The sequence below is a fragment of the Paroedura picta genome, chromosome 1 (assembly GCF_049243985.1).
Source record: "Paroedura picta isolate Pp20150507F chromosome 1, Ppicta_v3.0, whole genome shotgun sequence".
Classification (NCBI taxonomy): Eukaryota; Metazoa; Chordata; class Lepidosauria; order Squamata; family Gekkonidae; genus Paroedura; species Paroedura picta.
In genome coordinates, this window is record NC_135369.1 from 119583896 (window position 1) to 119610819 (window position 26924).

Genomic DNA, 26924 nt, shown 5'->3' on the forward strand with positions numbered 1-26924 from the left:
GGCAAGGCATGTAGAGGCAAAGCTGGCTAAGCAAGGAGGCATGGAAGAGTGGTGAGGAGTGGGTTCGAAGTGGGGTGGCTGTGCACAGAGCATCGAGGGCAAATGTGGCTGGCAGGGTGGGGTGAGGTGGTCAGGATAGCAAGGCAGTAGCACCCATGGGGCCAGCAACCAACTGCAGCAAGATCCTGCTGGCCAGGCAAGTGGTACAGCAATGTCGGCAGGCACAAATACTTTGAATAAGTCTTTCCATATTTAATGGGACTTACTTCCACCTACATATGAATATGACCAGGCAGCACATTTTTAAATCCTCTTAAATATATGTGTGTTGTTGCTCTAAATATAATTAGTGAACTGCCAAGAAGTCTGGAAACAAAACATTACATTCACCTGATGACATGGAATCAGGTTTAAGGCAAAATAAAAATATGTTAGTCTTTTAAGCACCACAAGATTTTCAATACAGAATCATTTACCAGAAATCCCAGCTTTCCAATGGTACATTCAGCAGCTCTTTGTCATAGCCTTTTTCTGCAACCATGAATTCAGCAAAGCTTTCATATATGAGCTGCAAATTAAGAGGGAAATAATAATTTCATTAATTTTATTAATAATTTCATTAATACACCGAGGTACCAAGATTCTGTGTCTTTTATACTTCAGGGTCTGCTTTCCGGTCTCACCACCTTGACAAGAACTATTTTGATTAATATTTGGGAACCAGATTACTTTACCAAAAGGTGACATTCCCAGAAATGTGACCTTCATGCCTCACTACTGCTTCTACTAACGGCTAAAATGAGTTCATTTCTAATGCTGGGGGGGGGGGGGGGCACAACAAGTTCAACAAGGCAGTTATAAGGGTGTCAACCCTGGGTTAGGAAATTCATGGAAATTCAGGGATGAAGCCTGGGAAAGTTGATATTTGTGGAGGGGGAAGGATATCAATGGAGACTAATGACATAGAGCAGTGGTCCCCAACCCCCGGTCCGGGGACCGGGACCGGCAAATGCTGGCAGGGGCTCATGGGAATCGTAGTTCATGGACATCTGGAGGACCACAGGTTGACTACCCCTGCCATAGAGTCTACCCTTCAAAGCAGCTATTTGATCTAGGGGATCGGATCTCTGTATTCTTGAGGTCAGTTATTCCAGAGCTGGATGACTCTAGTAGTTAAAGCGCATAGTGTGGCAGTGAGACTGTGACTCCCTCATCCCAAATATTCTGCCCCCAGCCTTTATATATTTACCATAATATCTACAGAGCATGCAGAGAACAACTGGTGCATGTCTCATTGAATAGCACCTTCCTATTATGTTGCTGCAGTCCTGCTGCATCCATTATGTGGAAGGAATGTCTTTGAATGCATCATTATATGGCAATAATTTGGGCACATCTACATTACAAATTTAAATTTGGTTAAGAGTTACTCTCTCATCCCAGGGAACACTTGTCATTACAATGGAGACAGGGCACTTAGAGATCTTTGCCAGGGGATCTCAATCATAATTCCAAAGAAACCTTTTGATGAACTACAGTAGGCAAACTAAGATAAGTATCAGGACATTTACAGTGGTGACTTTTTGTTTTTGGAATGCCTTCCTCTCTTAAGGATGTCCTGGTGTTATTCCAATATTTTTTTATCCAAAACATTTATTTGTAGCATTTTTTCCTGCTATCAAGTCATAGCTGATTTATGGTGACTTCACAGTGTTTTCAAGGCAAGATATTAAGGACAGACACAAACAGGGAAAATGCAGTTTGGTTCATGGTTTGTGGCATGCCTGGTTTGTAAAACATGAACCATCATGGGGTCAAACAAACTGGTTTGGATTATGGAACCTGCCCCCCCCCCCGAAGATGCTGCAGGAAAGTACACTCAAGAAATGACAGGCTGTAACTTGAGGGCTGTAATTAGGACTTTGTAAATCCAATCCTGATCAAGCTTGGGGGGGAAGATGGAGGTGAGTCAGCTGGTGATCCACTGTGAGTTTGGATTCCCTAGCTAACACAAGATCCATTCAATAAACCCCTGAACTTGTACCCATTAAAATGACAGGTGCAGGTTCAGAAGTGTATAGAACAGATCCTGTACAAGCTGGAGACATCAAAGTTGGATGGGAACTCCCAGAGATGCTCCTCCACATTGTTGCTTTGAAGTTTGCTAAATATTTAGGTTGGAGGCACTGTATCTGGAGATGTATCTGTTAACCGGCCCAAATTTCCACAAACAGCCAACTGACCTGCCATGAACTTTGCTTCACAAACCACAAACCACCCAAAATTCATACCCATCTCTACAAGAGATGTCCAGAGGTGATTTGACATTGGTATCCTCTGCATAGCAACATTGGACTTCCATGGTGATCTTCTATCCAAATACTGACCAATGCTGACCTTGCTAACCTTTTAAGATATAGTGAGATCAAGCAAGCCCAAGCTATATAGGTCAGGGCAGGACAGATAAGCCTACTATTTGATTATTATTGTACCCTTAGTCCAAGGTGTTCAGGGAGTCTCCTCCTCCATTTTATCTTCACAACCACCCTGTAATGGATGTAAGGCTGAAAGAGAATGGTTTGCCTAAAGCCAACCAGTGAGTTACCTGGTCAATGGGGTCTCCCCATAACAATTACAACACTCTGATCACTACGACACAGTAATTGCTAATGTATTATTGACCACACTGTGTTGGTACCTGAAAAAGTGGCCACTAGAACTTGGGTTGGAGGCAGACTCAATTGCTACTAATTCCTCCTTCCTCCTTCCCATTGCAGCTCCCTATGGGACTCCTATCCCCCAGGAGCAGTACTTCATAGAAATTTGTGCCCTGGGAGGTGAGGGGGATAGAAAATTTATCTGGATCCACCTCCTTATCACAAGCAAATTAACTAGCATATAAATGTAACCCCATATTAAATCAACACTGCAACAGTCAGAAGAGATGAAGAACTGGTTTTTATATCCCAATTTTCACTTCCTGAAGGAGTCCCAAAGTGGCTTCCAAACACTTTTCCTTTCCTCTCCCAGCAACAGACACCATGTAAGGTAAGGTAGGTGGGATTGAGAAAGCCATGAGAACTGTGACTAGCCCAAGGTCACCCAGCTGGCTGCATTCAGAGGAGTGGGGAATCAAACATGGTTCTTCAGATTAGCTCTTTAACCCATACACCATGCTGGCTCTCAATTAATGAGTTAGTTGTTTTTGATTAATAACATCCAAATTATAATTGAATTCTTTTGTAATATAATTACGAACAAAGAACTGGAAGGTAGTATAATTTCAGACATTAGTCTTGTAAAATGCCTAGGGTTGCCAGATCCAGGTTGGGAAACATCTGGAGATTTTGGAGGTGGATTCTGGAAAGGGCTGTGTTTATGGGGAGAAGGGGGCTGTGAAAGAATCCAGAGTGAGGAATTTGGGGGCAGTAGGAGGGAACCAGTCTGACTCTTCCTACAACAGCTGCTTTTTCCTAGCAGGAGGCATTCCAAATTGGCCCACCATTGCCTGCCTCTGGATAGTAGTGACCTTGGACTTCCTTGGTGGTCTCTCATCCTAGAGCTGACCAGGACCAACCCTGCTTAGCTTCCTGAAGAAAACAACAGCTTCCAAAGGTAGGCTGGATGGGATCATAATCCTGCTGAGCTCCTTCCCCTCTCTTCTGTCCTTCCCAGGCTCCACCTCAGATCTCTGGGAATTTCTTAACCCAGGTTGGCAACTTTTCTCTAAAAGGCTCCATCTTTGGGAGGCTGGAAAATGAATGTAATGTGTTCTGAGTGAATTTGCAAGACTTAACACCAAAAAAGCATGCACGTTGGTTTGTGTGTGTGTGTGGGGGGGGGGGGGACTTGGGATGTGGCCTGGGAGCCAAGAGGGTGGCAGTCTGAAGAAGTGTGGAAACCACTGCTAAAGAGTCTACCTTCCAAAATGACCATTTTCTCCAGGTGAACTGATCTGTCACCTGGGGATCTGTTATAATCGAAGGAGCCACCACCTGGAGGTTTGGAAACCTAAAAATAGCAATTAATCAACTAAAACCCCCAGGGCTTTAAAAATAAGCTGCTCAATTCAGTTTGTTGAATTCAGTGGAACTTCCTCCTAAATCAGATGGCAGAATAATATTTCTGCAATCATAATATAAAGATCTTCCTAGATTACAACTTTCATCATGTGTGTTCTTGGAACATCTCTGGGGTGCACATAGGTAACCTCCAAGTGGGGCCAGGAAGTGTCCTGGGTTTTGAAATCATCTCCAGACTAAAGAGACCGACGATGGGTGACAGATTTGGAGTATAGACTTTCTGACTACCCAGCTGACCTCCTTCCCAACTCCACCCTTTAGACTCCACCCCCAAATCTCCAGGCACTTCCCAATTCAAAGGTGGCAACCCTTGGGCTCCAGAACTACAAACAACCGAGAGTCAGAACAGACTCCAGAACGCAACTCTTCTTGGTTGCAAGTTGGTGTATATTTTTCCAAAATGCAAACATTCGAAATAAAATGCCTCAATTATTCAGAAAACTTGAAAATGCAGAGGCGTAAAATTACGCCGAGATATTCAAATAGACAGAGCTGTGTGCGAAGATCGCTCCTCCGCCGAGACCACGAGGCATCCTGTCGCATTTTACAGACCGGCAACTTCAGAAACGAGTACGACTTTCGATCCTACACAAGAGGCCTTCAAGAGGGCGCGCCACACGCCGCCTCTTTCCGCTTCCTTCCAAAATGCTGACCCATTCGAGGCCGGCACCTCCCGGGCTTGTTTGCAGCGCGCAAAGACGCCCTTTCAGAGAGCCTCCTTCCGCCGGCAATGACATAGGCAGGCAAGCAGGCAGCCGCCTGTCGCCCGTGCTGCTCTCGGCCCGCGAGGCACCAGCCGGTCCCGGAAAGACTCCTTGCGGGCCGGCCGCGGCAGCCAGCCGCCCGTCCAGCTCACTCACTCACTCACCTGGCTGCTCTCCACCAGGTTGTAGCGGCACAGCGTGTGGTCGAGGTCGAAGCCGATCACTTCACAGGCGGCCAGAGAGAAGGAGCGGGCCATGGCTGCGGGCGGGCGCCGATTCTCTCGACTGAGCCACGAAGGGAAGCTGCGGCTCGGCTAAGCGCGTTACGGCTGCCGCTTCCTGCAGTGGCTAATCCTTCCCACTCAGCTGCTTGCTGCTGTTGGTGCCCCGCGTTTCACTCCAGAACATCCTGCGCTTTGACCCGCCTCCCCTTTCCTCCACCTGCTTCTGCCTGGCCGCCTCCAAACCTGGCTGTGCCTCCCCCCCCCCCCCCGGGGAAACGATTCGAAGGGCCGCAGCACCTTGCCTACTGGTAGCAGCTCCCCAACAGGAACCTCACGAGGAATCAAAGGCGGAGATCCCCCATATGCCAGTGTATTAAGTATGTTTCTGAGCATGCACCATGTGCGTTTCTTTCCTATGCATTGATATGAGGAAGGACTGCATAGTCAGGTCTGTCCGTTTTGAGTCCTACAGCTGTCAATATTTTGCAAAGATACTTAAACACAGGAAGAGGAGTCTTTGGGTGTGTCATCTGCACCTCACTCACCACATTTTCCCATCAGGCTGATAACACAGCAGCATTTCTGGATTACATCAAGAATCCACATTAATTTGGACTCATCTCCAGACTAAAGAGATGGAGGGGGTGAGGGGTGACAAATTTGGAGTATAGACTCTGACTACCCAGCTGACCTTCCCAACTCCACCCTTTAGACTCAGTTTCTTAAAGCAGCCAACAATTTCTAGGGAGCCCACAAACAAAGTATGAATGTAATTTAAGGTGGTCAACTCTGGGCTGGAAGTAAAGCCAAAGGTGGGCAGAATTTGGGGTGGGGAGACTTGGAGATAGGGTAGATCCAGGGATAGGTGGGATTTGGGTTGGGGAGGGACCCCAGTGAAGTATAATGCACCCTCGAAGCAGCCATTTTCACATGGGGAACTGATCTTTTTAGATGAGCTATAATTAAGGTGACCAGATTTTAACATTGGTAAAGCTGGACACCATTGACCGGGGGAGGGGGGGGTACTTGATTAAAAATTTGGTCTATATGGAGCAACAAAAAGTTTCATAGAATGCATAGAACGCAAAAAATAGTATTGTATATTTTTAAATTTCAACATAAGTACAATTTGCCAGGTACCCCCAGATGTCCCTCCAAAAGTGGGACAATCTGGTCACCTTAGCTATAATTCCAGGGGATCCCCAGGTCCCTCCCGGGGACTGCATCCCTAATGCCACTGCACTCTGCCTGCTGTGCTGCTTGTCCTCCCTGTTGGAATCTGACAGCATATAGCCTTTGGCTACAGTGGCTAATAATCATTGATGAATTTACCTTAACTCTTCAGAACCAGCCATTTCATGGCACCAGATTTCATAAACCAAATATGTATTGTATGAAGAAGTATATTCTCAGCCCTGTATTTGCTGATCAGGAGTCTCCACATTCTAGAATTATTGGAGGGCAAAAAACGTCTCCACCCAGTTTCTTCATGCTCTAATTTTATAAAGCTCCAATCCTTTGATCATTTTTATTGTCCTTTAGGTACATTGCCCAATTCTGTAAAATGTTGAGAAATGACCACACTACCTTTTAAATCAATCAGTCATTCAATAAACCTTTAATGGCATAATCTGAAAACAGTGATCAGAATAAAATAGCATCTTAAATTAGGAACTAAAAATAGATAAAATGGATAAACATGGGCTATCTGGTTTGGTGACAGCTTAGGAATCCAGCTACAGAAATTACTGGTCTCTAGCTTCTAGAAGGTAGTGCACCTGAGCTTCATCTGTGCAACTCAATCTTCTGTTCAACCATGGCATGAGATAGTGTACCTGGACAACTGCATGAATGGGAGAGTGGAGCAGTAAATATGCTGCTCTTGCAGATTGATTAGTCTGGTTAAGAGCAAGAGCACTCCATATAGACCGTTTATGCAATGAGAACTTCACTGCATCAGCTCCTGTGCAGGTGCACACATCAGGTATGGATGAGGCACACTGGGCCAAAAGCTCCCCCATGTGGGTGCAGGAAGAGGTAGAGCAACCTGTTATGACTAAAACTTCAGCCTGCAACGTAGCATGAAACTTTCAGTGCATAAATGGTCATAGGGAACATTTTTATATCTTCGTCTCATCCAGCCCAACTATAGAGAATTTAGCCGTGCTAACATGAAACAGCATCTAAGATGGATTGGTCAGAATGGAGAAATACAAAGGCAGAGGTTGAATACCGCACTACCTTTTTGCAGCCCATAAAATTACATTGAAAGTGGTTAGCAGATCTTACCTTTCCCCCTTTAGTCAATCGGATTCTAGAACAAATTTAAATGCATTTAAAACTTGAATGGGAACTGCTGGTTAGAGGAAGATTTTTTTTGATAAAGCATAAGTAGCTGACATCCAGAATTATAGAAAGACAAGCATGGAATCTGTAAGGACTTGCAGAGGACATTTCATTTCACCTCCCCTACTGTTTCCTCCTTTCCTTTCCTGAAAATCTCTATAGCCTTTCCCTGCTTCCTTTCCACTCACCAGCTGACCTACCTTTATCTTTCTTTGTCTTGAAATTTCTTGTCTTCTATATGCCTGGCTGTCCCTGGGAAAAGTGGCCAAGTTACATGGCACAAGACTAAGCCCTATTGCAAGGTGTCAGGTGAACTGGACTCAGTTGAGAACCCCTGACATTATAGCTCATTATAGCTCATCCCCAGACTAAAGAGATCAGTTCCCCTAGAGAAAATGGCTGCTTTGGAGGGTGGACTCCATTGCATTATTCTCCACTGAGGTCCCTCCCTCCCTGGATCCACCTCCAAAGTCTCCAGGTATTTCCCAGCCCATAGTACTTCCATGGTATTTGCTGTTTCCCTTTTGGTGGCTCCCATATTCCCAACAGTTCCTGCTTTCTTCTCTCTTTCCCTCCCATACCTAAAAGCCTACCTTTTATCTGCTGTATCATTTATTTCCTCCATTTAACCCCCACTTTTCTCTACATGGGGACCCAACCACTTACATCATGCTCACTTCCTCCATTTTATCCTCACAACAGTCCCATCAGCTAGGTTAGCCTGAGTGTGTTTATCCCAAGAAACCCCACATGTGGTACAATCATGCAAAAACCCCTTCCCACTCTTTCCAGGCTCATCATGGTCAATTGGGGGGGGGGTTCAACATGACCATATATGGTCATAAAGGTAAAGGTATCCCCTGTGCAAGCACCGAGTCATGTCTGACCCTTGGGGTGACACCCTCTAGCATTTTCATGGCAGACTCAATACAGGGTGGCCTTGCCAGTGCCTTCCCCAATCATTACTGTTTACCCCCCAGAAAGCTGGGTATTCATTTTACCGACCTCGGAAGGATGGAAGGCTGAGTCAACCTTGAGTTGGCTGCTGGGATCGAACTCCCAACCACATGGACAGACAGCTTCAGACAGCATTTCTGCCGCTTACCACTCTGCGCCACAAGAGGCTCTATACATGGTCATATCACCTGATAAATGTTTAACAAATTTTTTAAAAATAAAAATAGTTAACTTCCACCCATTGTTGAAACCATTCCAGGGCCATCAAGAAACCCCAAAGTTTCATGAAACCCAGGCTGAGAAGATCATTAACCTGAACATTCATGTCTGTAAGTTCTACTTGGAGTTACAAACAATTCTAAAAATGACAAAGACAATGAAAGGTCATTAGAAACTGGTAATCTCTGACGTACTTTGATTCTATGAATTCCCTTTGTTTGCTTATCAGCCAGTAAAGAGATCTGATCTTGCAATGGTATTTGCAAGGAAGTTTAATATTCAGTATTACAAAGACCTGCAATTGAATGCAGTCATTTGAATGTCAAAGTTTTCTTGTTCTTTAAGATACTAAACTTCCTCATAACATCACTAAGCTAAATATAATTTTAAAATATGCATGCCAACCAGATCAGGAAACTCTAAAGGGCCAGGCCTGTAAAAATCTGACGCCTCAATGGTTACAGTTGAAGAACTGTCATGCAAATACAATGTTTTCCATAGTGTTTTATTGCATGGAACACATGGCTGGTTAAGACAGGCCTAGTAAGGTCTTTCCAATAGATAGCATCACTTTCTTGACTTTATGAGAAAAGCTGCCAAATCCTGATAAGGTACCATTGTGTCTTTTGTAAGGGAACCTGACCATTTAGCAGCACCATGGTGCAAAGAGAAAACTTCCCATTTCTGCAAAGTAGGAAGCTTTACCTGATTTTTTTTTGCATGTCCTACAGTTACTAGACACTTGGGATCCCTGCCAGGAAAAAAAATGGTCAACCCTAGAACCATGGAGTGCAGTGTGTGTTTGTTGAATTCAGTCATGGGGGTCATTGTGCTGCTTTTCAAATGGTGGAGGTACATTCTGAAATCAGTCAAGAAGGAAATGAATAAAATGACATTATGGGCCTATTTGCCCCTGGCAAGATGAACCAAATGCTTGAGGCAGACATAGTATCTTCCCCCACAAAGAACTCCTGCCATTGGCTGTCAGGGAAGGACCCCAGTGTTTACCTGCTGAGTATGACTAAGCAAAGGGACCAAGGCTGCAGCCACTGCTTGGATGATGGGGGACAGGCAAAATGAAAGGCTCCTCCCCCTTTTCACGTGCCTGGCTCATCCTGCTTGCAAAACTGCGGGACCTTGACGGGGCCCACAGCAGTGGAAGCGTCTCCAGAGGGACTAGAGGCACCATCCATCAAGTGGTGCCTTGGGCACGTGCCATGGCTGCCATACCTTAGATACACCAGTGGCTGAGAGATGGAGACTGGGAAAAATCAAGACTGCCCCGTTCACTAGAATGTCACTCCATCCTTTCTAAAAAGGTAGCAATGCTGATTTAAGAAAAGAATGTGGCATTACTCAGGAAAAGCCAGAAGATGCATGCAAACTGCAGTGTGGTGTAGAAGTGTGGTGGTGGTGGTGGTGGTGGTGGTGGTGGTGGTGGGAGGGGGGAGTACTTGCCATTTCCATTCTAGCCAGATGAAGCTCCTGGTGTGGAAACAACCTTACTGAGATTTTTTAGTGGGAACCAATGCTGTGACTAGCATCTACTCAGTGGCTTTCAAAATTTCAGCAGAAGTTTAGGTCCACAGTTTTTAATATTTATGCAGTGTCTACTGCCGGCTACTCATTTTTACTACACCTGGAGTAGTACAGCAATCTTTCATGCTAGCTGTAGAATACGGGGACTCCAAATTGCAATTCACCAGATCCATCAGCAGGTGTGCTTGGAAAAATGTCAGGATATGTAAACTAGTATACCAAGTTTCATTGAACAACAAGTCTATTCTCAAAGAAAATAGCTATTTCATTTTTTGAGATTCTTGTTAATTAAAATAATGAAATGTTCTTTCCAAACATTGACTGATTGGCATATCAGTGAGCCTTTTCTCTCAAGACACACAAAAGAACAAGTAACTTAAGATGGAATACCTCAGTTTAGGCAAATTAAGTTCATTGATTTTCTTGAAAGGCAGAAGTACATTGGGTAACATGATTTTCCGAGCAGGTCATAATTCATTTTAAAGATATGTCTAGGTGTTTTGAATAATGCCTTCTGTAAGTAATCCTCTTGGAAAGAATAAGTACTTATTCAATTTATACAAGGCTGTTTGGAAAGTAATGGCAATTTTCAGCATCCCACCAGGGAAGACATTTTGTCCTTGCTTTCTGAAACACCATTATAAAACAAGATGCTGATTAATGTGCAAACACTAGGAATTTCATATTCCTGAAACACAGTTATTCCAAACTATATTGAAGTTGTTATATGCAGTGCAATCCTAAGAACACTTTTCTGGGAGTAAGCGTCATTGAAGAGGCCTAAATAGGATTCTAAGTAGACTTCCTCTCTTAATTATCTTGGCAAAACCAAATAATAATATTGCAGTTGTGGTTTTACCAACATTGAAGTCCTAATTTGTTTATGCAATTGTTGTCCCTTGCTTATTCAGGAAAAACATGTTTTTCATCTGTATTTAATCATTACAATTATATTATACAAGTAAACAAGGCCTAAGCTGATGTTAAGTTAATGGAATTGGATTTAATAGAATAAGAAGCAGTGGCAGGCCTTTTAGAAGGAAATTGTAGTAACAACAGAAAATGTTATTTGTAAAAGATGCACAGCAATACAATACAAGCTCTATATTAAAAACAACTTTTGCTTGTCATCAACAAGCACAGTACCTACTCAGGGATCTGCAGTAGAACCTGGGGAAGTTTTGGGCAGGTGGAATAGTAGTTGGGGACAGGTGTGATGCTAGTGCACTTATTTCCCTAACAGGAAAAACTGGGAATTAACCAGAGATTTTGGCAGACCCTAGAGTGCCCCAAGATGTCATGATACATCTAATGTGTTTCACCAGAAGTGATGTCATCTCATGGCATGAGGCCAACACATGCCCCCATTTCCCTTCACTTTCCTCCACCAGCATTTCAGGCCCCAGGTAGAACTAACAGGCTTGCTGGGAGGTTTCTCATCACAGTGAGAAGTTGGCAACCTTAGTGAGGCTAGGGAGGAATTTTGCCCAGCAGGACTTCAGATTGGTTGGGCAGATTCTTTAAAAGTTGCTTCAACAACAGCTGCCCCAACAGCATGAAGACCTGCACTGCATGATCAAAGGTAAGCTGTGTGTATCCAACAAAAGGTTTTTTTTAATGTTCATTTTAAAAGGCATTCTGTTAAACAGAGCTTGATGAAGGATGAGTATTTGACTTATTCATGACCTCACTCCCTGATATTTGGTGGCTGCCATTTTGTGATTGTACCTACCACCTTGTGTTAAAATTCCAAAAGTATCTGCAATCTCAAAAAAGTTAGGCACTTGGTGTTAACCAACGAATGTCTTAACGAAATGTGAGCAACTAATCTCCCCCCCCCCCCGGTGTGTATGTGTATATAATTCACAGTGCAGGTATTAATTCACCAGATTAAAAGCTCATGTTTGATCTGTGTATTAGAAAGTATTCTGAAAATGAGTTTAAAGCACCTGGGAAGAAAACAATGTTACAGATTTTCTTGACTCCAGAAGGTGTTATAAATCTGGCTGTCTTGATAATTGTGCATTGAGTTGTTACCAGCATGAATGGGTAGTCAGGCGGTTGGAGATCAAGAAAAGAACATACTGTTCCTTGGAGATCTCATCCTGCTCCCTTTGGAGGGTGACACTCTTTCAACTAGTAAGAACAGCAAGAAATGGTTTCAAGTTTGATTTTGGATACACAGAACTGGAAACAGCCCAAAGAGCTTCAGGGGCTCACACTTCTTCCTCCAGGAATTGAAGGCTCAGTAGTTTTTCACACTGGTATGTGCTTTCCATTCACTGTGTTCACATAATAATTGTATATAACACAGTATTACAAAGAATCTGTGAGTCTCCAATATTCTTCCAATCAAAAATGACAGACAGTATAATCCTGTGCTGCATTCCTGTAATCTAAACCTATTTATTTCAATGACTTGGGCACAAGAGATGAGCAATTTTCCAATTCCTCTCTCCCGAAGGAGATGCCTAATTTCCTTCCAAACTATGCTTGGAGATATCTCGTTCCTTAGTAGCAGCATTTCTGATGATATTTTGGTCTGCTGCAAGAGGGGAGAATTAGTAAAAATTGCCTCCCCCTCCTTGAGCCCATGCAAATTCTAGGTGAGAACTGCTGGAATATGTAAGATCTGGAGTGCACATGATTCAAAAACATATGAAGAATATCATACAGGGGCCACCAGAGAAGATGTGGATTTAGCATAGATAGATTAGGAACTTCCTGATATTTGTCAAATAGTCTCTTCCTGATTTGCTCATCAGAAACTTCCTGCTCCTTTGATCATACTTCTTCCCTGCTTGCCCCCAGAACAGACTGAATGAAGACAACAGAACAGTTATGCTTAGGTTTCTCTCATCTCTTTCTATACAAAGTCATTTCTAAATAAAACTATTTTATTCTTTTAAACAGCTTGGTGCTGTGCAATTTGCATATATAAACTCTGCCAACAGGTCTACTAATTCTATATACACTCTATAAACCCTAAAATAAAAGCCAGTTACTTAGAATCAACCAAAATGGCACAAAACTGTATGCGAACTCTTCATTAGCATGGATTTTTAAAAGAGGGGGTAGGGATGTCTCGGGCCATAAGGCCTTGACTTGAAAGTATCCTGTGAGAAATGTTGAGTAGGTATGAAGATTTAAATATTGTGCTGGTTTCAAGTTGCACTCGGCCATCTAAGAAGCAGCAAGACAAGGAAGCATCCTACAGAAAATATGAAAACTAGCAGTTGATCAAGTGTCTCACATCAGACTGGAGAACAGAGAACCCATCAAAAGCTAAGAGAAAAGGAAAATTGTGGTGTTCATTGTATTAAAAATACTGGAGATTAATTTTAGTTAGTGTTCAAGGGAAAGAGTCAGGGAAAACCAGTAAGATAGTACTTCCCTGTGTAGTGGTGGTGAGAGCTGACGGAAATGGACCAGACATCCATTATTTTCTCAGGTGCATTTTCCTCTAATAGATTAATCCTTCCCTTTATCAGCTGAATTCAGGTATTCTCAAAGTAGAAAGAGACTTCAGGTAACCACTTAGTCCAAAACAAAATACAAAAGACTGTAAACCCTAGCTGTAAATTTCAAAGTATTTCTCTATTAAAACTTGCTGTAAAGTATTTTACTTTTTTTGTGAAATAGCTTGGCAATCACATACATGGAATTGTCCCACCACTTCAGGCCATTTCTCCACATGCAAAATGTAGCTGGGCAGCCTCTGAATGTTGGCAGTATATTCAGTCCTTTCCACATGATGTCGCCAACATCCCGAGGCTGTCCAGTAGGCTTGCAATTTCATCATTTTTAAATCGCGATGTGGTAAATCCAGGAAAGTGGATTTACCACCCTAAAACACGCAAGCCACTGGTGAGCAACCAGTAAGCAATCAGCCATGAGGCCTCGCCATCCAAGCCACCATTTCTGCCTCCCCTGCATGCACACACAAACACCCCCCCCCCACTCACCAGCAGAAGACGCCTCCTCGCGATGCCTTGCTGCCTGAGCCCCTGCCTTACAGGGAAGTGTCTTCTGCTAGTGAGCAGGTGTGTGTGTGTGTGTGTGTATGAGAGGGTGGTGGTGGTGACCCCACTTCAGAATTGCTTGGGGAGGAGAGGGCAGGAGTCCAAGGCTTTTTAAAAGTCTTCAAACTGATATAGACGTACATAATCCCCTGCATGTGGAAACTTGTGCAGCAGGGATCAGCTGGACCTTTCTCTATGGTAAGCTAATGTTCTTAACATGCAGGCACAGAGAAGATTTTCTGCCATTTTCTGAGTGGCAGGTAGACGAACCAGCAGGGTGAGGGGTGCTCTATCTTCCATGGCAATGCGTATACATTTCAGTGAGTATATACTGCCATACTCCGTTTTCATTTTTTTTTTAATTGGGCTTGGGAGAATTTTGGAGACAAAACGCCAATTGGTTGCCTCCACTGATTGACAGGCCAAGGAGCAGTGTGTCAAATAGTGCATTGCTCTTTCTTGTGTATTTTTCCCTGCTAGTGAGGAGGGGAAAAGAAAGATGAAGCAGCAGAGTGGGGAGGGGAGAGAGAGCGCCATTTACTATCCCACAGTTGCGGGCAGGACACAAAGCGCAATTCGGCACTCTGTGTGGAAAAGCTCTGCGGAAAAAAAATAGTGACTATTCCAAATTTCAGTAGATTGAGCTATGGAGGATGTTGTTTTTGAAAAGGGCATCGATCTTTTAAAATTCATGCCCAATAGGACAAAAAGAGATTATCTTCAGCAGAACAACTGAAGCAGCAGTAAACTCCTACTATGTTTTCATCAATAGCGTTAATAATTTTAGCACCAAATTATCGCTGAAGACAAATGATCTCTTATACTGTTAGGCACACCCGGATCTTTTGTTCCAGGAAAGATAACTGGAAAGCTGCCAATCCAAAAAAATCTAATCAGCTTCCTCCTGTCAGATGATCATGATGGTGATAAATGAGCAGAGGAAAAGTGCCCTCATCCAATGTTGATCAGTTATTGCTCTTCCATATGGTAAAGTTTCCACAGTCACAGATTATGATGGGTAGTTTGGACACATGTGATATGAGTTTGGATTGCCAACTCTGGAAATTCCTGAAGACTTAGGGGTCGAGCCTGGGAAGAACAATGTTTAGGGAAGGGGAAGGACCTGAGCCCAGAATGCCAATGCCATAGCGTCCACCTTCCAAAGCAGCCACTTTCCTCATGGGAACTGCTTGCTGTCATCTGGAGATAAATTGCAATTCTGGGAGATTTCCACGCTCCTCATGGAAGTTGGCACCCCTGTATGTGATTGGTCGTTCCGGGCATCAGTTCAATGGGCACTAGTGCTAGATTAGGAAAGGAGTAATGAGTATAAACAGGGATTCAATATTTTGGGAATAATTACAGGATGAGACTGAAATAAAATGTAAGGTAATGTTTGTTTTACTAGAGAACTATACTAGGCATGAGAAATGACTGTGAGATTGTATCAAGGGGGTGTGCATTCTTTATTTTTCTGTGAGTAAAGGAAGATGGAAAATGTGTCCCTAAAGTGCCTCCTCATTTTTTCTTCCCTATGTCTTTGCTAACTAAATGTGTCAGCAGAAAAATGTTTCGTCTTATGTGCTCTGCCAGCAAATTTGCTCCTCTGCGTGCTTCAGCCATGGTGACCATGGAGGGATGCTGCTGCTTGCCAGCACTGCTCATGGAGAAAATTGAGGCTGCAGAACAGCAGTTGGAGTTCACACAGAAAAGGCAGTGGTGCTGATGGGTGAAAGAGCCACAATGTGCCTTCAAGGTACTGTTCCTTGCAGTTCTAGTTTTGCAGAGAGAACGTGTGAAAATCCTATGCGGACTTGGTCCTAACTGTTTGGCCTTTGGAATTTCAGTTGCCAACCTCCACCAAGTGGTGACTGGAGGTCTCCCACTATTTCAACTGATATACCCTCAGTAGAGCTCTGTGCTCCGCCACCTCCAACTGGCTACGGATCCGTGGCCCTAAAAAGGAATGTCAGGCCTCAACAAGGGCCAGAGCCTTCTCAGTCCTGGCCCCCACCTGGTGGAATGAGCTCCCCGAAGAGATCAGGGCCCTGCCGGAACTTCCACAATTCCACAGGGCCTGCAAAAAGGAGCTCTTCCACCAGGCATTTGGTGGGGCTGACTGAGCCATAACACCTACAGGTGCCCCCCAGACTGAGGGATCGAACCTACTGAGGGATTGTCAAGTTATTGTTGAAGTGCCGTTCTAATTGTTCCAGTTGATATATTGTTGTTATTGTTATACTGTTATATTGATTTTGATAGTGTTCTATGTGAATGTTCAAAAATGTTTTATGTAAACTGCCCAGAGCTGTAGGGAAGGGCGGTATAAAAATAGAAATAAATAAATAAATCTCCAGACAACAGATCAGTTCACCTGGAGAAAACGGCTGCTTTGGAAAATGGGCTTTAGTGCATTATACCCATTCAAATTCTTCCCTTTCCCAAACTTCACCATCGTCAAGCTTTCTCCCAAAATCTCCAGGTGTTTCCCAATCTTGGCAAACCTATCTGGAATATTTGGGTAATATATTTCAGTTCAGACCTGTCCCACAAACCAGCGGAAGTATGATTAAGTATTAAGACATGCTATAGTTACATGCAGTCTCATTTTGGTTAAACTTGGGAATTCCAGATCTTTCTTGGGGAGTTGGCCTTCCTGTTTTTTTAGCAATGAAGCCAGTTCTTCTTGTTGTTACATTTGGTGCTTCATCTGATATTTTTTGTCTGGCCTCAACCATATGCCTGGTGGAACTGCTTTGTCTTACAGGCTCTGCAGAACAGATTAAGGTCCCGCAGGGCCCTGATTTCCTTGGACAAAGGAGCCAAGGCCAAGAAAGCCCTAGCCTTGGTCAAGGCCAGTGTCATCTCTTTTGGCCCTGGGATTCTAAGCATATTTTGATCAGCTGAGCTCAAAGCTCTTGGAAAGACGGGGACGTGATGGACAAGGTGCACAGTGCCGGCCCGCCGCAGCCCCTGCAGGTGCCCGCAGGATCCAGGAAGCTGCGGAAGTTCCCGCGTTTCTATAACGCAGGCCTTCCGTGGCCCTGCGCTGGGCCATGCCCGCACTGGTGGTGGGGGCTTGCATAATTGGGGATTTCCCCCGATGCCCTGCCACCGCCAGCACAGGCATTCTGACCCATGCATAATGGGTCATTGTTAAACAAATTTGTTCTGGTGCTTTTGATTATAAATAAAGTATTCCAGATTTCGTAATTTGTTTCTAAATTTTTTATTTGATTCTAGTATAGATTCGAATGTAGATAGGTACTAAAGCTGGGAGGAGAGCTAGGTGTAAGGAAATTATCAGTCCTGCTGCAAAATGGAAAATTCAGGTTAAACAGAAGAGCATTCCTACACAAGCTGTGAACTGATGTAGCATGCAGACCGCAAGCCTCACATTGAGTCTCGTCAGGTGCTTGATAACTAGGATTGGGTTAGGAAATTCCTGGAAATTTATATTTATATTTATATTTATATTTATATTTATATTTATATTTATATTTATATTTATATTTATATTTATATTTATATTTATATTTATATTTATATTTATATTTATATTTATATTTATATTTATATTTATATACTGCCCTCCCCCGAAGACTCGGGGCGGTTTACAGGGAACAGGTACAGATAACATGAGGAACACATGTGACAACAGCAACAGTACAACAACAATAACCCCAACATGATAACAGTAGAGGCAGAGCTTGCGAAGGGTGGAATGTGGGAAGAGGAGGGGACTCAGCATGGCTGTGATAGAGCCTACCCTCTGACGTTGCCATTTCTCCCTCATAGCTGGCCTCTGTAAATGGAGATCAGTTGTAATTCTGGATGAACCCCAGCCATTACCTGGAGACTGGCAACACTGTTGGTAACCTTTTTCCTTTTTAGTTCTAGAGAAAAAGCAAAGCCAGGAAACCTAGTTAACCCTGATGAGCCTCCAGTGGGGCTGTATGGAGGATTGATTCGCTTGATGTGTCCCAAGGTGTGAGGCCTGGGCCAGAGGCTTAAAACATATGCCTTAATTCTCCTCCTCACTTTGTATGTGTGTTTGTGCAGGTGATCTCTTCCATTGTTGTGACTTGTGTTCCTTTGGCAGTCCCAGAACTGGTGGCACGCAGAACGCGAGCTAGCCATAATGCCAGCACCAATTGAGGCTTCCCTAGAACATGAGAGAGATTCCCATTTACTGCAGTAATCATTCCTCCTCTTTTGTAAAAGGGGTGTGGTGAAAAGTTGAATGTAGAGTTAACTGTGTTGTGACAAATGTGACTAATTCCTATTGGACCGATGGCTTTGCCGTGGTGATTGGTTGTGTCTGAAATGCAGGTGAACTGGGAGAGCAGCTTTTTCCTTGAGGGTTGTTTCTTATCTACTGCTTAACTATCACAGGCAACAAAACTACCTGAGAAGTAGTGGTTGCTACATGCACAAGGACTGCTGGTTCGTCAAGGACAGCTTTAAGAGAAGAAAATGAGACTCTGACCCAACTGCATCAACATTAACTGTAAGTACCCAGCTATACACTTCTCCTTAAATCTGGTTTGCCAAGTAAAGCTGTGACAGTAACTCTTTGCCCATCCAGAGGCACCTATCTGCCAAATCCTGGATTCTCCCTCAAGGATAAATTGGTATTAATCTGGTTCTAGTATTAGTACTAAGATAACCCAGTTACATGATACTGGGGTAGGGAAGCTTTGCTGCTGATGAGTAGCCATATTTTAAACAGGAATTGTCTTATTATCTTATTTTTAACTTTTATCTGTCAGAGTAGATATGCCTCCCTGCACTAGTAAGTGGCAGAATACTCTATCTAGTATTAAAAGAAAGGGGGAAACCCCAGAAAAGTGAGGAGCTCTTCATGGGAAGATTTTTAGGAACCTCTGTATTTCTGTGGGCCAGACTAGATATGACCATGTCATATATAACTCAGTTATATAGACAGAGGAGCAGGCTATATTATAAATAGCAAATAGAGTACACACATAAGGAAACCTCTTCTTGCATCTTAATTCCCCATATTTTGAGAGACAGCCTGCACAACAAGGAGTTAAGCAGTGATGAATGTGAGGGTTCTTTATTCTTCGAGAGCTATTTTGCTGTTCTTAAACTCATTGATCTTCCATCTTTTAGTCTTTCATGCTTTTAAAAAATGCAGTAGTAAGGAACTCAATGAACACAACCATTGGGGCTGTATCCACTGGCCTCCAGGCAGAAAGTAAATTTAGAAGTATTTTTAAAGAGGTTTTTTTTTAATGGTACATGTATTTTAGTGTATTTTAATTTCAGGGGGTAGCTGTTTTGTTGATCTATAGGAGGTGAATAAAATTTGAGTTCAGTAGCACCTTAAAGGCTAACAATAGTTTTTGAGGTATAAGCTTTCAAGAGTCAAAGCTCCCTTCATCAGGCATTTGACAATGTATAAATAGATATTGGTGAAGTCACTATCCAGTGAGTGCTTATAATACTTATATAGCTCTATTCATGGGGCATTCTAAGCTGCAGTAGACAATTCGCTAGGTAGTGTAGGAGGGGAAATCACATTTTGTCCATGACAAAATAATGGAGCTTATTGCTGGGGAAATGAAATTTTGTCACAACAGCTAGGGGGAATTTACAGTGTAGTCCTATGCTGAGTTGAATTATTTGATGGCTTCTGTGTTTAGAGTTACACAGTTGGATTGGTTGCTACTTCTCAGCAGTAACTTCACATTTGTTGTGCAATGAAATGATCTGGAAAGTTATACTGACTGCGAGAAAGGGGATATATGTTTGAGAAGGGGGCAGGGAGCAAACAGTAAATACAAAAATAATAGTTTGTACACATTTCAGAAAATTAAAATAGCAAGGCAGTTAGGCTGGTTATTCATTACCAGCATCCTGAAAGTGGGCAGAGGCTTATGGCCTTAGGAACACATTGGGAGAGAATAAAAAGAGTGGGAGGAGAAAAGGTAGGAAGATTATGCCAGCGGGTTTATGTACCTTTTCTGTTTACCTGTTCTGTTGCTTTTAGATTGCCTCCCCCCCCCCAATGGTTCAGTTCTGTCTGATCAGAAGAGGAAGTGAAAAATTCCCTCGTCATGAACAATTGCAGCTCAGTACTCAGATTTCACTTCTGAGCGTGGATCTGGGAAGGAAGAAGGAAACTCTCAGCAAAGATTTGGGAGAGAGGCAGAGCAGAAGCTCCGAGAACACAGGTGTGCAAAACCTGTGGTAAGATTTTCAGAATGGTTATTAAAGAACATGAGACATGTTTCCAGTGAGTTGTTAATGCCTAGCTTAAAAAGAAAAAGTGAAGGCAAACAAGCTGCAAAAAAGGGGCAGCATGGGGAACTGTTGTCAGAAATATTGTGCTTGTCTGGAGCCCTATGTACCTTGGCTGTTCCACGTCTGCAATTGCAGATCGGGGGATATATACAAGCCTGATACCATCATCGGCAATCCAGTAGTAGTCTCCCCCTTGGGACTACCCAGCCAGCCTGAAGGGGTTGGATCAGACAGTGGAAGAGTCTTACCTTCCCGTCCTCGGAACTGTAATTTTGTGGCCCTGTTTGATTACCAAGCCCGTACAGAGGATGACCTGAGCTTCCAAGCTGGAGACAAGCTTGTCATTCTGGATATGTCGCATGAAGGATGGTGGTTTGCAAAGCTGCTCTTGGAAAATGGGTTTGCCAGGCCTGGACAGAAGCTACAAGGCTACATCCCTGCCAACTATGTTGCGGAGGAGCAGAGTATTGAAGCGGAACCGTAAGTACAGTAAATGCCTACTGTGATATGTATGTACCTGCAGAATGTCTATATGGGCAAACCTAAGCTGAAGACTACATGCTGGGGACTGTAGGATGCACAGGTAGGCAGTAAATGTAATGATAAGTGCTATATCAAACACAACATGCAGATTCAGAATTTATTATTTTAATTTCAAGTGACAGCTCAAAATATGGCACCAGTACTGATTCCAAGACTGAACTTACTAGCCTTGTACATGAATGTGCTTTTTTTAGTTCCTCTTAAGAAAGGAAATGGTAAATCAATTTTTAATGAATAAATATACCAAAGGTCAAATGAACTGGGTATGTTTGAAACATTCCTTTGTTCATTGCTCCATGTACACTCCTATCCAACTAACTGCAGTGATGGGAAGGGGGGAGTGTCTGTCTAGGTCTAATTGGTAGGCATGTGATTGAGAAGGACAAACAGAGGCCTCTTTGTGAAAGTTCAGAAAGTTAGATTTCTACTTAATCTAGGAAGCTCAAAGTGGAAATTGGTAAAAACTAGGGCCATTCCGCACAATGGGCAATATTGCTAAATCTGAGCGTGATTGAAAAGTGCTGCAATCAAAAGCGGCAGGTCTCGGTAACGCCTAAAGCCGTTTCTATCGAAAAAAGGCTCTCCCACTAGCGCTGTTCTCGTAGCACACAAGTTTCCGGTCTTGCCAAAATCGCAACAAAGGAGGCGATATTTTTCCATGCTTCCTCCCACCCCTGACCATCAATCAAAAAGAACAGCCAATTAACTGTTGTGTTCGTGCTTCCTTTAATAACTGTTTTTTAAAAACCCAAAAATACCAGTAGCAATGCATATTTGTTCATTCAAAGTATCAGAAAGACCTTTTTCGCTGCCGCTTAATCATTTACACGCTCTTGAAGTTAAACCCCCCCCCCGGTGCAATTTCTGGCCAAAATTAAGGGCAGTGTCGAACAGGGGGCTGTATTGTGCTTGGAAACTTTACAGACAATTGCTTGTGGAGGGATTTCAGTCAAAGAAGCATTGCTTATTCGTTGCTTTTGCCGGTTTAAGGGGAAAAAATGGCGATCGTGACACCGGAAGCTCAGGTGCGAGAGCTTAGGGAGGGACATGCTCGCTACTGATATATTGAGAATGCACATGTTATTTTCGGATGTGTTGCAGGTTGTTCTCAAGGGTCTAGCAGTTTTTTTAAGGGGAAATCCACTTTTGTGGATTTTGTGGATTCCCCGAAAAACGTTACAATGAAGTGATTTTTGCAGGAGTGTTGCAAGAGTGTTGCAGATTGTGTACAACATCGTGATTAACAAAAAATAAATAGTGTTACACAATGGTAACACTTCAGCAACATTAAAGCTGTGCAGAATGGCCCCTACAGTTAATATAGTTCAGCGGATTGAAATAGATACATGCTGAGTGGGAAGTGAATTCTAATTTATACATTCAGTGGAATGGCTAAGTTAAATCATCAGAAATCACCATGAAGGTATACAGCTGTATTCATAATACAGAGTAAAATATAGCTGTATGTATAATACAGAGTATCACACATATAAAAAGCCTATCCAATGCTATGACTAAGGTTGTGAGCTCCAGGTTGGGAAATACCTGGAGATTTTGGGGCTGGAGACTGAGGAGGGTGGAGCTTGGTGACGGGGAGGGTCTTCAGTAGGCTATAAAACCATAGAGCCCACTTTCCAAAGTGACCATTTTCTCTAGGTGAACAGGCCTCTATTACCTGGAGATCAGTTGTAATAGCACATACCTCTGCATAGGAGTTTTAAGGGGGGTTATAATATATTTCAGAACCTTCATGAAACGTCTTAATTAGTTCTTTCTCTCTTTTTCTTGAATGTTTAAACTCTTTTTCTATTATTTTTCTATCTCGTACCATTGTTAATAGGTTTTCATTGATTCAATGACTACCTTTTTGTATTATTTCTTTAAACATTTTTTGGTGGTCAACTCCCCCCCCCCCCTTGTGCACAGCCTTGTAATAGTAGGAGATCTCCAGCTACCATTTGGAGGTTGGCAACCCTAGCAATGGCAAGAGGCTATGCTGCTGGCACAAATGTCTTTCATGGCTGTGGAGTGTTCCTTGCACCAGAAGAAGGCATAGCTATTAGGAAACTGAGCCCATATGATCCAATTTATAGCATTTGAGTGAGTGCTCTATCAATATCAATGACCCTCAGATGTGTAACGGCATGCATGATGCAAAATTCATACATTCAGGACTTAAACTTAGTTCTGAACTTTAAAGGCTTAACTTGTGTTTGGTATGTGCTGCTTGATTTTTCCTTTAGGTTTAAATCCGGTAGGCCTTCCTGTTACATATTATTTTTCATAACTTCTGGTGATGGGCAGCATCCCCCCCCCTTACACGGAAAATGGATATTTGGGGGGAAACTGAAATATACAGACTACTTACATTATTACTTACTTATGGAATTTAGAAGTATAAATATCTTCATTTTTATAAGGAAATTGCAATATTCCCAATACTTGAAAAAGAGTTGCAAACTGCTGAACGTATGCTACTGTAGCACATGTATCTTTAAATGTTTCCATTTGAGAGGTGGGAAAATAAGTTGAAGGTACAAAATTCTGCAGTAAACAAAATATATTATTTGGACACAGTAGTGTCACTATAGAAAGGACTGCCAGCATGTTTGGATATTAAGCTAAACTTTATAACATTGAAAACACAGAACTCTTTAATAATCTTCAAACCGCCCGTGGCGCCACAGGCGCCACGGACTATATAATTCGGTAAGGGGGGTAGAGGTGGGATTAGTCCGTGATGAGGAAGGGTCCGGATTGGACCCTTCCTCACGACAGACAATCGGAGGGACAATCGGAGGGACCAATCGGCAGGCACTTCGCACCTGCCGATTGGTCCCTCCGATTCCCAGCTCCAGCCGCAGCACGGCTCGCATTTCCTCCCGGCCTGACGCGGCGAGAGGCGCAAAGCGCCTCTCGCCGCGTCAGGCCGCCGGGGGTTCCCTGCCTGGCGGGCTGACGTGGCGAGAGGCGCTTCGCGCCTCTCGCCGCGTCAGCCCGCCGCCAACTAAACAAGCTCACCGCCGCCGACCAGCCCACCGCCGACCAGCCCACCGCCGCCACCGACCAGCCCGCCGCCGCAGGTCAGGACCTAGCGCCCGCTGCATTCCCCTGCAGCGGGCTTGATTACTAGTTTATTATCATTGGAAAATTTTTAGCATTTTAATTTTTCACAAAATGATTTCTGTATTAACAAGAAAATGCTTATTTTATTTTTAATTATTGCATTTATTTTAAATATATATTTAACCGTATGTAATTTATTCTGTGTTGTTAACCAGCCTGAGCTGACTTCAGGGAGGGGTGATATAGACATTTAATAATAAAGAACAAAATAAAATAAAAATACGTTAACTAATATTAAAAATATATATTTTAACAAGAACATGCTGTATATGCCCACAGTATAAGGTCCCCCACCACAGTGCTCCTCAGATTTACTCAAACTTTTTCATGTTATGCATTTGGAATAGGTTAAATGCTTTGCAAGATGAGGTTTCCTTCATTCAAAACAAGAAAATATTTCATAGAAGCTTTTCAGTACTACCCCAAATGTAAAAATTTTCTAGTTTAAAAAAATGAAAAAATCTATAGAGTTCTTAGTATATGTTTTTAAAGTGAAAATTCTTGAATTAATAAGCATTTTACTCATTCTAAAAGAGAAGATATGTCATATTAAATTATTTTCAGGGCTTCCCTATTTTTTATAGTTTTCCATTGAAAACATTGGGAAAATGTTGTAGGAAAAAACACAGGAAAAGTATTGTGATTGTTAGTTGAATTTTCCCACTTTTCTCTTTATCTGTAATATAAAAAATCACAGTCCACTTTTCATGGAATTCATCAACGTCACTTCATCTTCTACTGTTCTATGGAGGCTGTTTTTAGAATTCAGATGCTGACCTATCATTTATGAATCATTTGACAGTTGTCTCAGTTATTGTCATTTGAAGATTTTATATATTGGGATGATGGATTTACTTCATTTATATCCCTCCTTTCTTCCCAGTGGGGACCCAAAGTTACTTATATTGTTCTCCTCTCCTCCATTTTGGTCTCTGTGAGCTCCATTCCACACACATTGGATAATGCACTTTTAATGCACTTTAGCAGCATATTTTCTTGTTTCACACAGGGAAATCCAGCTGCAAAAGGACATTGAAAGTGCATTATTTAATGTGCGAAATGAGAGTGACAAGCTATGCTGATGGGGGAGCTGTTTCACACATCATTTTCCCCTACACTTCTGGGTAGGAATAAGAATGAAATCTATGTGGAGATCATCATATATGTTCTTCCTGGTGTGTGCACTTGGCTGGGATGTTACTGAAATAGACAGGGATGCCAATTCTGTTTTGGAAAATTCCTGGAGATTTGTGGGAAGAGCCTGGGAAACATGGGGTTTAGGAAACGAAGGGATCTCAGCAGGTGTTAATGCTATATAATTCACCCTGCTAAGCAGTTATATCCTTCAGGGGAGCTGATTTTTGTAGTCTGGAGATCAGTAGTAGTTCTGAGGCCTCCATGCCTGAACGGGAGGTCAGCAACCTTACATATGATGTTGTTTCTATCTGTATCTGATCTGCAGAACTTACAGTCCATCAAACCAATAAGCTATGTATACAGAAGAGTGACCAAGCCCGTGGTGTATTGTAATACATGAGTGATAAACCTAATGTATGTTGGTGTATCACAAATCTATGTGTAGGTGTCATGAAACTTGAAAAAAAGCAAAAGGCATGAAGTTACCCGATCAATTCAAATTTTTAAAAATGAGCATCCGGAGGTTTTACTTTATATTTCAAGAGCCTCCAGAATCATTGTCTTCTCCCTATTCTTTTATTGATGTTAACTCAGAGCACCTGTGTTGTGTTCCTTATATAAATAATATCTATAAATAACATCCTGTTGATGTTAATGAAATTCTAGGGTGTGTTCAGTGTTATCAGACACACCAGGTGTATCTTCTTTGGGTGTTTTTGCAATGTTTGCTACCACTAAGGACATTCAGATGAATGCTTCATTAATACATTCATTAATGAGAAATTTTATTATGTTGATCTCTCTTTTGCTCACATCATATTGCCTTGCATTACAAGAAGCTTATTCATATAATCATGGAATAATAGAGTTGAAAGGAACCTCCTGGGTCAGAAAACCTTGCACCATGCAGGACACGACAGCCCCTCATCCACTGTAACCTGCTGCCTCCTTGAACCTTCACAGAATCAGCCTCTCCATGAGATGGCTATCCAGCCTCTGTTTAAAAATCTCCAAAGATGGAGAACTCACCACCTTCTGAGGAAGCCTGTTCTTCCCCATCCTATATTGGTGTAAATTGTATTTCCTACCTAAATGCAGAATTTTACATTTGCCCCTATTGAGTTCATTTTATTTAATTTAGCCCTGTGCTCAAGGCTATCAAGATCATACTGTCTTCTGTTGTGTTTGCTACCCCTCTCAGTTTAGTATCATCTGCAAATTTAATAAGTACCACTCTAATCCCTCATCCAAATTTATAAATATGTTGAACAACATAGGCTCCAGGACAGTTCCCTGGGGCACTCCACTCTTCTCCAAGAGCATGCTGAACCATTAACAAGTACCCTTTGGGTACGATCTGTCAACTAGTTATCAATCCACCTGACAGAATTAGGATCCATACCACAGTTTACCAACTTGTCAACAAGAATATCATGTGGAACCTTATCAAAAGCTTTACTGAAATCCAGATAAACTATATCCACAGCATTCCACTGATTCAGCAAGGTAGTCACTTTCTCGAAAAAAGAGATAAGGTTGGTCTGACATGACTTGTTCCTCTGAAACTTGTGCTGAGTCTTAGAAATCACAGCTCTCTGTTCTATACAGTTTATGCGGAAGGTCAAGGTACCTAGCTCAAGCCTGCAGATGGGCATATCTGAGATGCCTGTATCCTAGTTTATCACAGAATCAGAGTTAAAAGGGGCCTCCAGGATCATCTAGTCCAACCCCCTGCAGAATGCAGGAAATGTCCAC

The 26924-nt window shown here is 42.6% G+C and overlaps 2 protein-coding genes across 5 annotated transcripts in view; one reads left to right on the top strand and one right to left on the bottom strand.

Annotated features, from left to right (window-relative positions):
- NT5DC1 (5'-nucleotidase domain containing 1) overlaps window positions 1-5221 on the bottom strand; it is a 126720-nt gene extending 121499 nt beyond the window's left edge. Inside the window, exons 1-2 of one of the 4 annotated variants that reach the window (XM_077301577.1) lie at window positions 4951-5221; window positions 477-568 (exon numbers count right to left, since the gene is read on the bottom strand). In XM_077301577.1, coding sequence (XP_077157692.1) covers window positions 477-568; window positions 4951-5043 — 185 coding nt within the window. In that variant the 5' untranslated portion in view covers window positions 5044-5221. Of the gene's footprint in view, window positions 1-476; window positions 569-4570; window positions 4767-4950 lie in introns of those variants that run through there. The other 3 variants (XM_077301558.1, XM_077301571.1, XM_077301567.1) reach the window with 3 other exon arrangements.
- Window positions 5222-18448: 13227 nt separating this feature from the next.
- Window positions 18449-26924, top strand: part of FRK (fyn related Src family tyrosine kinase) — a 61775-nt gene continuing 53299 nt past the window's right edge. The window contains exons 1-2 of the mRNA XM_077301589.1: window positions 18449-18603; window positions 20110-20843. Coding sequence (XP_077157704.1) covers window positions 20422-20843 — 422 coding nt within the window. The 5' untranslated portion in view covers window positions 18449-18603; window positions 20110-20421. The remainder of the gene's footprint in view (window positions 18604-20109; window positions 20844-26924) is intronic.